The sequence below is a fragment of the Struthio camelus genome, chromosome 15 (genome assembly GCF_040807025.1).
Source record: "Struthio camelus isolate bStrCam1 chromosome 15, bStrCam1.hap1, whole genome shotgun sequence".
NCBI classification, from domain to species: domain Eukaryota; kingdom Metazoa; phylum Chordata; class Aves; order Struthioniformes; family Struthionidae; genus Struthio; species Struthio camelus.
The window spans coordinates 18,711,057-18,726,553 of NC_090956.1; the positions used below are offsets into that span (position 1 = coordinate 18,711,057).

Genomic DNA, 15,497 nt, shown 5'->3' on the forward strand with positions numbered 1-15,497 from the left:
TCAGGATTGGTTATTTATTTACATACAGATGGGGATAAATGCCACAGTCTTACTTCCAAGCAAACAGCAGCTGCCTGTGCAGGCCAGGCTGTTTGCAAACCCACTTGCAGAGAGCCCCCTCCCTTGCTTTGCTTGGGTGGGGGGGGGGTCTGCTTGCTCCAGCTGCCCAGGCAGCAGGAGGAGGGTGCTAAGGCAAGGCAGCGGGGGGCTGCTGCAGCGCTGCTGAAAAATGGCTCCTGGGCCCTCTTGCCCTTGTCTGGCACAGTGCTGCTGGCAGCTCGTTGTGCTGCTTGCTTGCCCTGCTCCTTTCGCCCCATGAGCTGAGAGTGAAAAATAAAACTTTACACCCACATGCAACAAGGGAACCCCCCCCCCATCAGGTGCAGCTGTGGTACCTGCTGGGCAGGCAGGGGGTCCACCCCAGAGCTGGTCTAGCCTGTGAGCCAGCTGCAGTCTGGTGACAAACTCCCCTATTCTACTGCTGTGCGCAGGTAGCAACACGCTGGATGGGTTGGGGTGGGTGGGTTTTTTTTTTTCTGCTCGCAGTTTGTCGGGTGGGGGAGGAACAGCCAGGGAGTTCCCCTCCCCAAAACAGCCACAGCAGACGCGGGGTGGGCGGCAGCACACGCAGCTGGAGCAGCTGTGGCTGCCAGGCGTGGGGGCTGGCAGTGGCTCTGGCAGGACAGATGTGCTGATTAAGGGGGGGGGGGGGCAGTGCTGAGGTCGTGCCCACCGTGCGCCTTGCAGGTGGCGCTGCCTGCCTCGTCTTGGGCAGCAGCTCTGCTTACGGGCTGTGCGCTGAGCTGGCCAGAGCTCGTCAGGAGCCAGCGGCAGGGGAACCCTGCTGAAACCCGGCACTAGCCCCTCTGCCGCCCCGAAGGTGCTGCAGCATGCGGAGCTGCCACCGGGCCCCTTCTGGAGAGGGGCGCAGCCAAGGAGGTGGCGGTGCCCCGAGGCACCCTGCGGCCAGATCGGGCCTCCCCGGGTCCCTGCGCAGTGCAGCGGGGGGACCGGGCGCCTGGGGGGCAGCAGCACGCCTGCCCTGCCTGCAGCGTCTCCCTGCCTGGGCAGCTGCGCCCTCTCTGCACCGCACAGGGAGGTGGGGAAGAGTGGACGTGTCCGGCAGCCTCTGCTCTCTGCCGGCACCCTGCCAGGTTGTGCCACGCGCGCGGTGCCCCACTAATGCCCTGGGGTGGGTTTAAGGAGTGCGGCCTTGCTCCTGTGCCCAGTGCTGCCAGAGGGAGCCCAATCCGTGGCTTTGGGGCCTCAACCTGCAGCCTCTGCGCAGCCATGCCAGCGTCCCGACTCGAACCGTTCACAGCAAGGCCCAGAGCCTGGGGAAGGTGGTCACAGCGCTGAGCGAGAGGGAAGCGGGGACACGCACACATACACACCACCAGAGGTTTAAGCGAAGGAGTGTTGCGCACGCATGGACTAGGATGGTGGCGGGAAGGGGGCCAGTGTCATTCCAGTGGCGCAGGCTCCTGGGGCGCTGTTAGCACATGCGCTTGTATGTGTAGATATAGGCCTTGCAGTTGGGACATGTGTGTGTCACGTCCTTGAAGTCATCAAACAGGCAAGGAATCAGGCAGCAGCAGAGATCACACCTGGAGCAGAGGGAGATGCAACGAGCTGTGAGCCCGGGTACCCTGGAGCCAACCCGTGGGGCAGGGCCACCGGGCGCCGGCGGGAAAGCAGGAGAGGCCCAGGCTTTGGGAGGGGAATCAGCTTCCAGGGCCAGAGGGGTTTAGCAGCCTGAGAGGTGAGTACTTGCCCCTGGGAGGCCAACCATGGCCTCCGCCGCTGCGAAGGGCACCTGTCCCTTGCGGCCGCGCTGCTCTTGTTTCAAGGGTAAGTGTTTCACTAGTGAGCCATCACCGACTAGCATCTCCCCCCCCCCCCCCCAAAAAAAAAACCCCAACTCAAGCAGGGGCACCCCAGAAAGAATAGGCTGCCCAGGCCCCTGGCCTGACTCCTGAATATCACCACGAATGGAGACCAGCACCCCCCCCCGCTCCCCCCCCTCCCAACCCCCAGCCAACCTGTTCCAGTGCTCAGTCATGCTCACAGTCAAAAAATTTGTCCCGTCGCTGCCCGGCCTTGGCCATGAGGCGCGGCGAGGCGAGGCCACAGTGCTCTGCACCATTGTGGGGTCCTGGTGTGTGTTTGTGGGATGGACAGCTCCTGTGCTAAGGCCCTCTGATCCTGGTGGCTCCACAACTGGCTGATGGCCTTTGAGGAGGCACCATCACTTACCCTCACAGGAGACCAGGCACCATCACCCTAGGAAGCCCCAACGTTGCTCCAGTAACAGCTCAGCACCTATGGTAGCCCCTATTGACAACCCCCCCCCCCCCCCAAAGCACCACGGGCTGGGAAGAGGGCTCCACCATGCCCAACAGCTTGGCCAACTCCACACAGGGCCACCAGGACTTAGTGCAGCGCCAGACCTGTCACAGCATGGCTGCCATCAGCCAGCCGGGGTGCGGGCGGAAGGGGGTCCCAGCCCTCTGCTTGCAGCACCTACCCGACGAAGCAGCAGAGGAAGCCAAGAAGGAAGCTCATGAGCCCGATCTCATAGGTGATCTTGGTGGTGATGGCTTGCTGGCAGTGGGGACACACCGTCTGCACTGGGGCGCCCTGGAATATCTCTCCCTGCAGCACAGTCACCGTGGTGGCAGTCCCCGACGGGACAAGCACAGTTGCTGTGTGGCCGCCAGGAGAAGGGTAGTGGCCCGGGGCCGGGTAGTAGCCCATGGGCGGGTGAGGCCCCGGAGGTGGGTAATAACCAGCTGTGAATGAGAGATGGGCACAGATGACAACTGGCGTGTGGGGCAGGAGAGGCCAGATCCTCACCAGGGAGGCCCATGCCAATCCCACCGCACCATAGCTTTGTTTAAGGGCTTGGGGGTGGGGGCACCTGTGCCACATGTCCTCTGCGGGCACGGTCCCAGCTGGGCCCTCTCCCCGAGGAACCTGGCTGCAAGCCCCAAGCAGCAGCCTCCAGCCCCTGGTCATCGTCCCCCACCGCTGCTCCCTCCGTCACAAAGCCCCTGCCTGTACTCACCAGGCGGCACGTAGGGCCCGGAGCTGTCCGTGGGCATGTGGGGGGGCACGAAGCCCGGCTGCGAGGGTGGCTCATAGGGAGGGGGCCCAAATTCAGGCGGGGGGACAGGAACCCCCTGGGGCTGGCCCACTGCCGAGGAGACACCATCTGAAAGGAAAGGCCGAGTCAGAAGCCAGGGCAGGAGGCGACAGCTGCTCGTGGGGAGACGGTGGCTACGCTGAGCGGTCTGAGAAATGGGGGGGATCGAGGGTGAGCCCTTTTGGGGGGGGAGCCACAGCACGCAGGGAGGCTCTGTAAGCGGGGGGGTGTTTGGGGGGGGGGGGTAGGAGAGGGCTGCGGTGCCTCCGTGCCCGTTCACCAGTGTCTCCAGGATGCCCGCGGGGACCGGGGGCCTGGCGCAGCAGCCCGGAGTCGCGTCCTCACAGTCCCAAGAGCCCCAAACAGGCCACGCATTACCCACAGCCGAGAGCAGAGCCAGCCTTTGTGTCGGGGCACTTTCTGCTCTCTCACCTCGCCCGCCGGCCCCCCCTCCCCGGAGAGTTAGCGGGGAGGGCCAGAGCCAGGCGGCACAGCAGCCTCGCCAGCGCAAGGGAACCGCGCGTGTGCGCGCCCTGCCCCGGCCCGCTCAGCCACGCCACCCGGCTCCGGCCGGAGCAGAGGGTCCCCCGCCACCCCGGGTACCTGTCGCGGGGGGCGGGCCGTGCTTCTCTTCTATCAGGGGTGCTGAGGGGCCGCCCGGGTAGGGCGGTGGAGGGTCGTTTGACATTGCTCAGGGCCGCCCTGCAAGGAGAGAAGCCCTTGGAAAAGATGCCGGCCGGAGCTGGAGCCCCCCAACACTGACCAGCAAAGCTGCCCCAGCAGGGGAGCCAGGACACCTTCCCCTTGAGCCTCACGCACAAACTTTGAGGGGAAGGAGCAACTTCATAGCGAGCATCTCTAAATACGCTCATCAAGTGAGTTAGGGTGAGACCAGCTTTAAGCATCAGCGATTGTACCTTTCTCGTCCTCGTAGCAAGGAGCTCAGAGGCTTCGACAGAGCTAAGAGCACAAGTTGTCTAAGCTGCGTAGCTTGGAAGCCGTCTTATCCCACCGAAGCTGCCGGGAAGGAGAGAGCGAGTTAGAGGAGACGCTGCGACAGAGCGGTCTTGTCCACCCAGCCAAACCCATCCGCTCCTGGGAGCGCTCAGCCCCAAGTGCCGCGGCTGACGGCACCGGGCGCACATCCAACGCAGCTTCACCTGCCAGCGATGGATGGCACGGCGGGCCCAAACCCCGGCGCTCAGCAAAGCCGAGCCGGCGGTAGGGCACAGAACGGAAAGGCAGTGGCCATGAAGGCTTAGGGGCCCGACAGCAAGCAGGCCCTGGTGTCACCGAGAGCTGAGCACGCTCGCTCTCGCTCCTTTAGCCGTGTCCCAGCTGTGACAGCAGGCCAAGGAGGGGACACCTCCGGGGACCAGAGTTGGCCGTTCGCTCTGATCTCCAGGGAAGTGCAATGACACCAAGAAACCCGACTCCCCTGGTTCCTCTGGCTCACTTATATCTGGTAGGACGTGACTAAACTGGGAAATCCAGACGAGAGGCCGCTCACGCCGTGCTTTGGAGGGCTGCCATGAGGCACGGAGCAGGGACACGGTGACGCTGCTGTCAGTGCCCCGGGGGAGCAGCGCCAGGAGCTCTCCTCAGGGCCGGAGCACAGCTACCCCGATCCCCTGCCTTCGTCCCCGAAGGGCCAAACGTGCCCGTGCTTGTCCTGATCTCGCCAGGGCCAGGTCGGTGCTGGCTGAAAGGGCACCGTGCAGCCAGCCGTGACTGAGCAGGAAACCGCACCCAGCTGCAACCACACCGGCACAAGCCCTTCCCACGGGCCGTGGCCCTGGACCCCAGGAGAAGGCCAGAGCGGGCATTGCTGCCACGTTACCCCCCGGCACGGCCAGCGAGCCGGGGAGGTGCTGCTCGACGGCCCTGCCGAAGCACGATGCTTGGAGACAGAGAGGTGCCTGAGGAGCACAACCGCCTCCATTTGCAGCTGCTCGGCCGGGCGAAGACAGACCTCCAGCAAGCACAGGCGACCAGAGCCCTCTCTCCCCGCACTGTCTGCTCAGCCTGCTCCACTCCTGCTTTTCTAGCCTGCCCATCCTGTCTCTCCGAGCAGCCTCCTGCAAGGTGGCAGGAAATCTAATCAGGTCACAAGTCTATGGAGGAGCATGATTACAAGTTGTCAATCATGGAGAAGCTTGCTGACTCCCCCAGGGACTGAGCAAAGCCCCGATGGCCATATAGTCTCCCCAGGATGTCTGTATTTAATGACCAATGTTTCTTCTCAGAAGTCTTAAGTGATATGTTCCAGACGCCCAGCTTCAAAGTGTAGTACTGTGGCAGCTGGGGGGGCATCTTCCTCCCGCTTTCCTCCCAAATTCCTTCCTTAAAAGCCAAGGGAAAAAAGAGGGATGGTCCCTGTAACGTTTAGAGCAGAGCTGTCGCTGCACAGAGCACTTCCAGGCTGAGGAAAACAGCCGGTACCCGAAGCGCCAAGCGCTGCAGAGCCATCGTTCTCCTTCAGTGACCTACAAAGCTACAAATTGAGCTGCGCTCTTTTTAGCTTCGCTGGGGTGTAAAGAAAAAGAGGATTTATTCTTCCGAGAGTAGCCAACCAACCCAGCCTGCACACACAAGAACCGCAGTGCCTCGGACCCGCTCGCCTCCGTGCCTGCTGGGGTCCCCGGATGAGCCCAAGCTCTTCCCCAAGTCCTCACCCGGAGACAGAGACCTGCCAGAGAGCTGTCCTTTGCCTCGCAGGCCACCTGAGCCCTCGGCTTTCACAACTTAACACATCTGCCCTTGCCACTCGGATGCTGCTTTCTGATCATGCAGCATCTTTCAATGCACCCAGGCCTTTCTCACCCAGTAATCTAAGCCGCTAGTGAGAAAACCCAAGCGATGAGACTAAGACACCCCTACCCACATCCTCCACTAGTCACCTCTAGCAGCACGGGTCACGTGCACCAATAGCGGAGGCCTCAGCTTTCATCCTAGGAGCAGCTTTCTCCTGTTTACCAGTTTGCGGGGATAAAGATCAGGCTGTCCGGTAAGCCTGGAGTCTGCCTTTAAACGCCCAAAAGCCACATTCCCAGCAGCCGCCGAGGTGCTAACTCCTGTCCTCGTGCTCAGCCCAGGCCTGCGCAGCCTCCAGCGGCTGAGCTGCCAGGAGGCAGCGCCACCGAGGACAGAGGAGCACCGTGAGCCCAGAGCAGCTCCTATGGCTCAGGACAGGGACACGTCCCGAAGACACCTGCCCTAGTGCCGCACGGGAGGGACCTGCAGCAGAGACATCCCATCTCGTCGCAGGGCCGAGACGTTCACTCCAACGCAGCTGAACCCTGGGGGACCTTCCAGGGCCACGGCCGGAAGGACAAGCCAGGCTTGTTTCAGTGTGCGTGAAGCTATTCAGTGACGGATGGAGCCACTGGATGGAAGGACCTGTCCCCACCGGGGTTGAGCACGCTGCTGGAAGCATGGGCCACCTTGATCAGCAGGAGACGGCAGCCACGAGGGTGATGGGTTGGGAGACCTCAGAGCCAAGCGTGCACTGGGCTGAAGGAAGGACGCTCGTGGTCTGCAGAGTTGTTCTTCTGCTCGGTCTTAGTAGACTCAGTCACTCCCAGCGCAACATCCTGCTTACTAAGAGAGATCCCTAAAGAGCAAGCTGCCGGCCATGCGCCCTTCTTGGGAGGAGAAGAAAGCCTGATGCTTTTAAGCCTCTCAGAAGCTGTTTCTCCTGTGCTTGCTTTTATCTTTATGTGAGAAGCACAAAACCAGCTTCAGCCTATTTCCGCTAGAGAACTCCACGGGGAGCTAGAGGGCACAGGGATTCCCTTCTCCGGCTCAGCTGACGCCCGACGGGAGCTAGCCCAGGACATCGCTCCCAGCGCTGGTACAAAACACCCCGCAACGCTCCCTCTCTAAAGCAACCTGGCCAAAGCGAAGCGCGCGGTTCCCCCCGCCGGTATGCCCACGGCAGCGCAGAGAGCCACTCTCGCTCTCTGGAGCTAGTTCGCAAGACCCCTGCAAAGACCTAGTACTGTCATGAGCAGCACCTAGTGAGGGCAGGAGAGCAGGGAGCGTGGAGCGGGCCCCCCTCGAAGAGCCCTCCTGGGCTGCAGCAGCCCGGCAGCGTCTAGGCGCAGGCAAGCGAGCTGGGAAGCTCCAGCCACTAAACAGCCCGTCAAAACCGCACCGGTATTCACATCGGAACATGATCCCCAGGATCCATATGTTATCAGCAAACCTTGCTGCTCACCATTTGTATTTTTGCCAAATAGCTTTCAGCAAACCTGACTTACTTCGCGCCCTCTGTTCTGCGCACCAAGCCGACCTGCCAAAGAGAAACAAAACTTAACTCTGCCCATGGCCCCGACGCAGAGAGACGGACTTTTGAGTCCGGCCACAGCTACAGCAGAGAGACGCGCGCATGGCGCGTGAGAGCTGGTGCCCCCTTCGCACGGAGGAAGGCCCTGGCAGGGCTGCGCTTTGCCACCAGGGTCACCAAGCCACCCACACGGGTAAGACAAGCCACTGGGCGAGCGTAACGGCCCCTAGGCAGAGCCCTTGGGCTGGCTCGGCAGCGTCAGTAAAGGATCGCGCGTCCCAACCTGTCCTGCTGCTGCGCTGTCTTCAACGTATAAGCGCCTCTAGGAAACAGCCTAAAGTTTAAGCCGCCTGAAACCAAACTGCTCGGGTAAAGCACCGGTCAGTACTAGAAAGCTGCCCCACTTTAACCTCTTTGGTTTATTAAAGCTGCAACACCAACGCGTTTCTATCTCAGAAAAGCAGCTTAGACCAGACAAGCTGTTTTTACAGAGAAAGAAACACTCCCAATGACAGTCCCTTCATCCTGCTGAAACCACGTCCGCGCTGGGGCTTACTGGAATCACCACTCGCACAGAAGAATTGCGCACCTAGGAAAAAACAGCTTTACAAATAATTCAGGCTGAGTTTACCAGGACTTAAGTTCACGATCTGAATTGCAAATGTCCAGTGCAGGACCTTTGGGAGCAAGGAGCCGTCTCGCGATCGTAAGCCTCAAAAGGAGTTGGTTACCAGTTAGAGGATGGGCAGAAGAGAAGCTATTCCCTAGGTAAAAATACAGGTCAATTCTTCTGAAGTGGAAGAACAGAGTACAGCTTTTGCTGGTCAAACCACTTGGCTCCTCTACTTTGCAGATCAAATACAGAAGATCAAACCACCACGCAACCCTTGGAAACACTTCCCTGGTTAAAACCAGGAGACAGGGCAAACCAAGCAGAACAAGGATCAGGGGGTGCGGGGGGACCTGCTGGATCATCCCATCCCTTCTCTCTTTGGGGACAACTCATCAAAACTTCCCTTCGCGTGCCAGCAGCGTTGGTCGTTCTGCTCTTGCTATTCCCATGGGAAGCCTGTTCCAGGCCTCACTGCTTTGCTGGGTAGGTACCTCACAGTTTCTAGCCTAGGTTCATTTGTAGCCAGATTATACCCATCTGTTCTTCAGCCTGAACAACTCTCCTTCGCTCCCCGCTATCTGCAAACAGCCATTATATCCTGACTCAGCCTTTGTTTTGCTAGGCTGAACACACCAAACTCTTGCGTGGTATTTCTGGACGGTGTTTTGAGAGCAAACCTGTTCCCTCCCTCAAGTCCAGAACCACCACGGTAGAGACCTGAATCGGCCCAGGGTGCTGTTTCAGGCAGCTTTTGGGCAAGGAGAAGAACCAGCCTGCGTCAACAGGTCTCTCTGGATTTCATCCCAAACCCGGGTTTAACTCTTGGCCCTCAGAGCTCTGTCAAAAGTCTCTCCACAGCAGTGAACACAGCCCAAGACAGCGCACACGACCCTGCATGCTTAACCACAGGGTTTTCTAACGTGGCTCCAGCACGTTAGAAACAAAGGCTCCAGCAACAAAGGCTCCAGATTTCCTCGTAACTGGAGATCGATACCCCAAGGCTCCCCACAGTGTCCATGACTGGCACCAGACCTGCTCCTGCAAGAGGTATGGTGGGCAGCATTCGCCAAAGCCAACTAAAGCATGGCGTGCGGTGGGACCAGGCAGCAGGTAACGTTGTGCCACCAGCACAGATCCTAGCTGAACCTCTGATGACATGCCCCACAAGCGCACCCACCAGCTCAGCGCCTTGAAAATATCACACCACGAAGAGGGCAGCCACCACCCTAAAGCGAACCGCTGCCCGTCAGGCTGCGCTGCTTGGAGACCCAGAGATCGGGTCTGTGAACCCTGAGCTCTGGCCAGGCAGTAGCCGCGTGTGCTTCGAGCTGCATTCGCCATACGAAACCAGCACGGATGAGACAAACCAAAAGAGGGACTGGATCGCTGGCAAGTCTAACTCCCGCGATACCCTGATGGTGCTGAGCACCATCTCAGGCCCCGAGCAGCTCTGAGTCAGCCTCACAGCGCAGCTACGATGCACTTCTGAGGACCACTCCAACGAGCAGACCCATGGTCTGCGCTGTCCTTGCTCCTTCTGCATTTGACAGCTGGAGACCCACAGTGCTCTGGCTTTGTACGGCCGACACGGGCAGCAGCTTTAGCCACTGAGACAGGCAGCAGGGTTTGCTAATACTCAACCGTGATCAGTAATGTCAGCCCTTCAAAAGCTCTCCGTACACATTTTTGGAGCTCTTCCTCCACAGAAATTAACTTCTGATATTTTTAAGAGGAAAAGGCACACTAGGATGAAAATGAATAAATAAAAGGATGTGACCACTTTCAGTTTCTTCGCACATCAAGCAGACCCCAATTTCAGCTTCCAGGCTTCTGTAAATACATCTTTAAAAACGAAGGTGAGAGCTCTGAAGGAGCAGGCTCCCTCACTGAGGCCAGCTTCTTTCCTTTTGGAAGGACGAGTGTCGTGGCTAACACCACCTCATCCTCCTAGCCCCAGGGACGCTGTGTGCCATGGGCCCCTGTCTGCTCCAGAAACAGGGCTGCACAGCTTGCAAATCTCTTGCAAGAGTTTAATTCCAAGGTCTTGCAGAAATCAAATATCGATGAAGACACAGGCAACAAAGTTGGGATTCAGCTGGGCTTGAGGCATGGTCCTAGCTGCCTTCGGACAGGACCGCTGCCTTCGCTCAGCCTGGTTCGACAGGCATCTTACTGTCTGCTAAGAAAACACTCGGACCAAAAAAAAAAAAAGAATATTTACCTGCTGTTTGAAGATTTAAAGGAGAGAAATACTGAGAATAAGAAGACAGACAAACATGTTAGGTATGAGCACAAAAGGCACGTGAGATGCTGATGAAATGTCACTTGACAGAAAGCAAGTTACCCTTTGAAAGGGCTTTAGGGGTGGCAAGGAGAGTCTCTGAACAGAGCGCTATCGGATTAGAGGCGGCCAGAGCCACGTCCCGACCGTGGCAATCACAATCCGCCTCCGGCACAAGAGCATTTCCGAGCAGCGCCTCCGGGGCCCTGCCTGGCCCTGCTGCTCTCCGTGCGACACGCGAGCCACGGCGCAAGCCACGACCGCCGCTCTCCCCCGGCGCGCGCCCGCTCGCCCTCCCGCACGGACCCGCTTGCGGGGACGTGGCTCAGCTCCCGCTGCTCCTGCAAGCGCCGCGCACAAGCCACAGCAGACAGCTCTTACCTTGAAAGGAAATGCAGCAAAAATCCCTGCTCTAAAAGCAGCGCCAATGGGTACTTCTGCCTGTTTTTTTACACAGAAAGGAAGATGTTTTCTACGTGAGTGACACAAACTCCCCCCCTCCCCAGCTGTCCCCTCTTCCCAGGCGCATCTGATGTCTCCAGCCTGTGCACCATCTCCCCGGAGCCGGGAGGGAAGGAATAAGCACAGGACAGTGCTGCAGCCTCCTTTAGGGAGGGGATGCACCGACAGTGCTTGACCAAGCAACGCGTACCCCCCTCCTTTACCCCGCTGTTAACCCTAGCAGCACCTCATAAATTCATCATCCCAGGTCCTGGGCGAAACAGCAAGAGCGCGTACGCCTCCAACACACGCACGCCCATACCGAAACCCAGGCTAAGGGCTAACAGAAAGGTCCGTTCTTCTCCTGAGTGACTCAGCTGCATTTCCCCAAGCGCAAGCCACGCGCTCGCAGGAGCACCGCCCAGGAGCGAACACCCACCGTGCAGAAACAGCCAGGCCGCTTGCAGAACAGCGATTTTCTCCCACACTTCTGCAGTCAGATTTCAGCGGCAGAAAAAAACCGCTCCTTCCAGGAGGGTCAGGCTCTTCCTTCAGTGCGGGGATGCAGAGCTCCGCTGGCAAAGCAGGTCGGAAGCAGTACTTCAAAACAAAGGACTTCCTGCCCAGGCGGAGACCGTCGTTCCGCTCTTCACCTTAGCAATCCAGCTACGTCAGACAGCCAAAGCTCCCCGCTCTGCTCTACCGCGTGCCAATCTCTGGAGGAGCAGCCCCCCTTCCAGTCATCCTACCTCGGGACCTCGGACAAGCCATTGGACCTCCGTGTGCCGGAGTAACCCAGCAGGCAAACCGAGCAAGAGCAGGATCCTTGCTGAAAGCCAGCTGCTGCGTCCAAAGCAGGATTTCCCAGAGAAGTAAATCCAAAGCACAATCAGATAATCTCCGCCATGCAGCCCCAGGCTCAGCTGTTCTCAGCCAGACATTCAGATTACTGCTTCTCGCAGCTCCTCTGCGCGCACGTCAGGAAAACCCGACCAGAAAGACAGCGATGGTTCAGCTGCAACACCCACAAAGGGTTACAGGCGGGGAGGAGCGCCTGGAGGGACCTGCTGCCGCCCCCGGGGTTCTCTCCAGGGCTTCGCCTCCAGGTGGGCTGACCCAGCGCTCGCTGGCTCTCGACACTGGGGTTGCGGAAACGGCATTGCCGGGACCTGGTTAACGTGAACGTTTAGAGCAAAGCTAGCTGAAAGCGAACGGGAGGCGCTCGGTTAGCTCTTTGCTCTGCGCTGCGGGTTCCCGAGCTGCAGCACGCGCAGCTCCTGCAGCGAGCCTCCCCGCGCCGCAGAGCTCGCAGCGCTGCCGGTGCCATCTGCCAAGAGCCGAGAGGGGCGGCAAGGGAGTCTGCGAGCTAGCGGCAAGCGAGAAGCCATTATCCCAGGCTTCGGGAGCCCCTCCTGGGAACCAAACTGCAGCCTTTACACAGTTCGGGGCTCCAGGGAAGGCTCAGGTGTGCACAGAGCGCTCTGGACCACCAGAGCAGCTGTATTTGTCCCTCCACAAACAGTTTTCTGAGCAGGGAACAGCACAGAGCACGCCGCAGCGAGGTGGCCTTGCAGGCTGCTACTGGCCTCTGGAAAACAAAAACCACCCTCCCACTCAGAGGGTACTTTCTCTTCAGATATTAGCAGCTGGTGACCCGGCCTAATAACAGAAGATAGACTACACCCTGCCAGGTGTTCTCATGGATGCAATGATCTGATTTAAAAGAAACTGGTCCTAAAGACCAACCTGAGTTCCTCTGCACCTTGGCAATCTGCTCCAGAAGGGCTCAGGGAAGAGCAGGAGGGTGCTGCAGGCCAGATCTCCGGGGAACCAGCAGAGTTGCGCAGCGAGACTTTCACTGGAGTTCACAAACGGCCCCATCCAACGCCTCATAGCACCCCCGGGAAAGTGCCCGGCGACTTCAGCGGCTGTCCTGCAAGTCCAGTACCTCTACCTAATTTATACTCTGAGTGGGTAAACGCTGCATTGCTTCATCCTATTGAACGTTTGCTTTCTAGTACACTTCAATAACCAAACCTGCAATAATCTAGAGCAAATACAGCCACGATCTACTCCAACACTGCAGCATTTTAACATAACACCAAACGCTAACTATGCCACAAGACTAATTGCTTGTTTAATCAAAGAAACAAAAAAAACCCCAGCAAATAAACTTAACAGCAAGTAAAAGTCCAAGAGGAGAGCGGAGAGATGCCCAGCAGGTCGCTTACATTTAAGATAGCCACAGCTCTGTATCTCATCTCTGATGGCAACCCCTAACGGGTGCTTAAGGACGAGGGTAGGAAGAAAGCAAAGGCGAAAGGACCCCTCCGTCAGGCTCACCCACTCCCAGCACTCAGGGTTTTAGAGATTAGGCAGCCTGGAGCTTCTCCGTGGACCACCCTAATCCCTTCATAGCCACCAGTTCTCTGCGCTCTGCCACTCATGGCGGGGCAAAGGCTGCTTTTTAGTTCCAGCTATGCAAACGTCTCCTATCGTCATGGTCTGCTGCCTGCCCTTTTCACTGGGCACCTCCTAATTCTCACACCGAGAAAATGAATACAGAATGATTACTTACTATTTCTCCCAGTGCAATTCATGATGCTTATAAATTTCCTTCCCCAAACTATATTGTAAATGTTTTATTCCCTTGCCCACCCGATTTTTCCATTGTTACCTCATTCTGCAGAATTTGTTGAGAGAAAGGCAAATAATACGGCTACATCACTTTTTGAAGCAAACTGATGAGATGTGTGACTTCCATGAGATAACACAGTAAGCTCCAGGAGAGGAGGAAATCAGAGGCATACAGAATCAGCACTTTTGTGGAGATGTAGCTGCATTTCAGCTTCAGGATTAATCAGAGCCCAAGAGCCTACTCAGAATTCCCTTGCAGATTTTGCAACACAATGAAATAATTGTGAATACATTGGTGGTGACTCCAGACCCATTTTCCCTCCAAGAGATGCACAAAACACGTGTCAAAATACTGATGTTTTCTTATCCAAGGCACAGTACCAGCTTGTTACAGAACGAGCTGCAGGCTCCAAAAGCATTAGCATTTTCTCTCCCCACAAATAACCCTGCCTTGGCACCAGAGAGGCTGCTGACATTTATATTTAACAGGTACAGTGTCACCTTGCTGGTTTTCCTGAGGACGAGGGAGAAACGCTCGATGTCGCTCAACATTATTTAAGGCCGTGGCTCACTTCTTGCAAAGATGCGTGGTTTGGGGTGAAAGCAGGAGCACGCATGGGTAAAGTCTGAGATGTCTTCTGCCTCTTACCCCTCACGAGGAGGGCCCGCGCACGTCTGGAAACGCGTGCACTGGCAGGAAGTTCACTGTGCTGAGACCGCTCACATCACCACGTTCAGCTTCTTGCTCCCACCACGCGATTAGAGTTTCCCACTTTTGCGAGGGAGGCAGCAGTCCAGACCGGAAAGTCTCCGGGGGAGGCCCAGGGCCCTGCTAGCATCGGGTTTTCTCTCCCTCTGGCAGTTTGATGGGAGGAGGGTACCATGCACTTCCCTGCTCCCAAACTTGGTTCATCTGGGCTGCTCAGAGACACACTACAACGTCCCAGCTCACAGATGGGCAAACTGCTGGGTTAATTAAAAGTCACTGGAGTGTGTCCAGGGCTGGCTCATCTCCAACAGTACCGCAACGGCTCGGTTGCAGCACTGGGATCACCCCTGAGCCATACAGTTCCTCCCAGCCCCGTTTCTCCCTCTTGTTCTAGCCAGACCTGGCTAGACTGCACTGACTTTCCAGCTCAGGACAGTCATTTTGATTCCTAAATATTTTGTCATTTTGGTTTCAGCTTGCAGCACCCAGTTCCTGCCAACCGCCTCATAACCCCTTCCCCAGCGCGCCACCACTAGCTGTCGAACAACGGCACCGAGCCCGTTGCTACATGCCTGTCCCTCAGATCAAGCCAAAAGCTGCTCCCCCGTAACCCTAATTTGCCACTACTGCTTGCTCAAGGCAACACATGGCAGCCGGGCCAGCGGAGGCGACTAAGACACGCGTACCACCTCGGTATCCTGGTTCACTTAAGTGGATCAGACGAGTACACTGACCAAGATACAAATCAGCTAGCCAAGTGCAGCAGCAGCGTTTGCAAGTGGACACGCAGCGCCGAACGCTCTTTGAAAACAAGGGTGAAGGAAGAGAGACGACGTCCTCGTACCTCCCCAGGCCACGGCTCCAGCCACCGGCTTAGTTTTGGCACATGCGTACACGAGCCACACCAGAACTGCAGGCAAAGAAAACGGAAGACTCTTGCTGAAAATCTAGACACAGCAACTGGATTTAAAGCATCTCTAATACTCGGCAACGCACTTCCTCAAGTCTCTATTTTAAGTTTTTTCTAAACCTTTTATCTACCTCTTTTTCAAGTCAACGCCTCACTGCTTGGCTGTAACATTAAAGGCTTTGTTGGTCAGAGGGTTTCTAAGAGTCCCTGGAGCAGAAGAGTCCTAAACCTGGGCCACCGCTCTCAGAGCGGGTGATGAGAGTGGTGAAAATTCAATTCCACAGCGAGACGCCCTCCCGGGGAGATAAATACCTCGGCTGCTCTGGAGCATTCAGGACTGAAGGCATCTCCTGAGCCTGATGAACAGAACTGCTCCCACATCTACAACACTCAACAAGCAGGAAACTTTCCCCTCATCAGAACATCCCCGTAGCTCACAACCGAGCTCCCCACCAAGCTCCTCACTCCCCACC

The 15,497-nt window shown here is 57.6% G+C and overlaps 1 protein-coding gene across 8 annotated transcripts in view; it reads right to left on the minus strand.

Annotated features, from left to right (window-relative positions):
• The window catches only part of CDIP1 (cell death inducing p53 target 1), a 21,309-nt gene continuing 5,812 nt past the window's right edge, over nt 1–15,497 (minus strand). For 3 of the 8 annotated variants that reach the window (XM_068908558.1, XM_068908555.1, XM_068908557.1), the window contains 5 exons: nt 4,063–4,162; nt 3,749–3,847; nt 3,068–3,214; nt 2,528–2,792; nt 1–1,607 (listed from right to left, as the gene is read on the minus strand). In XM_068908558.1, coding sequence (XP_068764659.1) covers nt 1,496–1,607; nt 2,528–2,792; nt 3,068–3,214; nt 3,749–3,833 — 609 coding nt within the window. In that variant the 5' untranslated portion in view covers nt 3,834–3,847; nt 4,063–4,162 and the 3' untranslated portion in view covers nt 1–1,495. The other 5 variants (XM_068908552.1, XM_068908553.1, XM_068908551.1 and 2 more) reach the window with 5 other exon arrangements.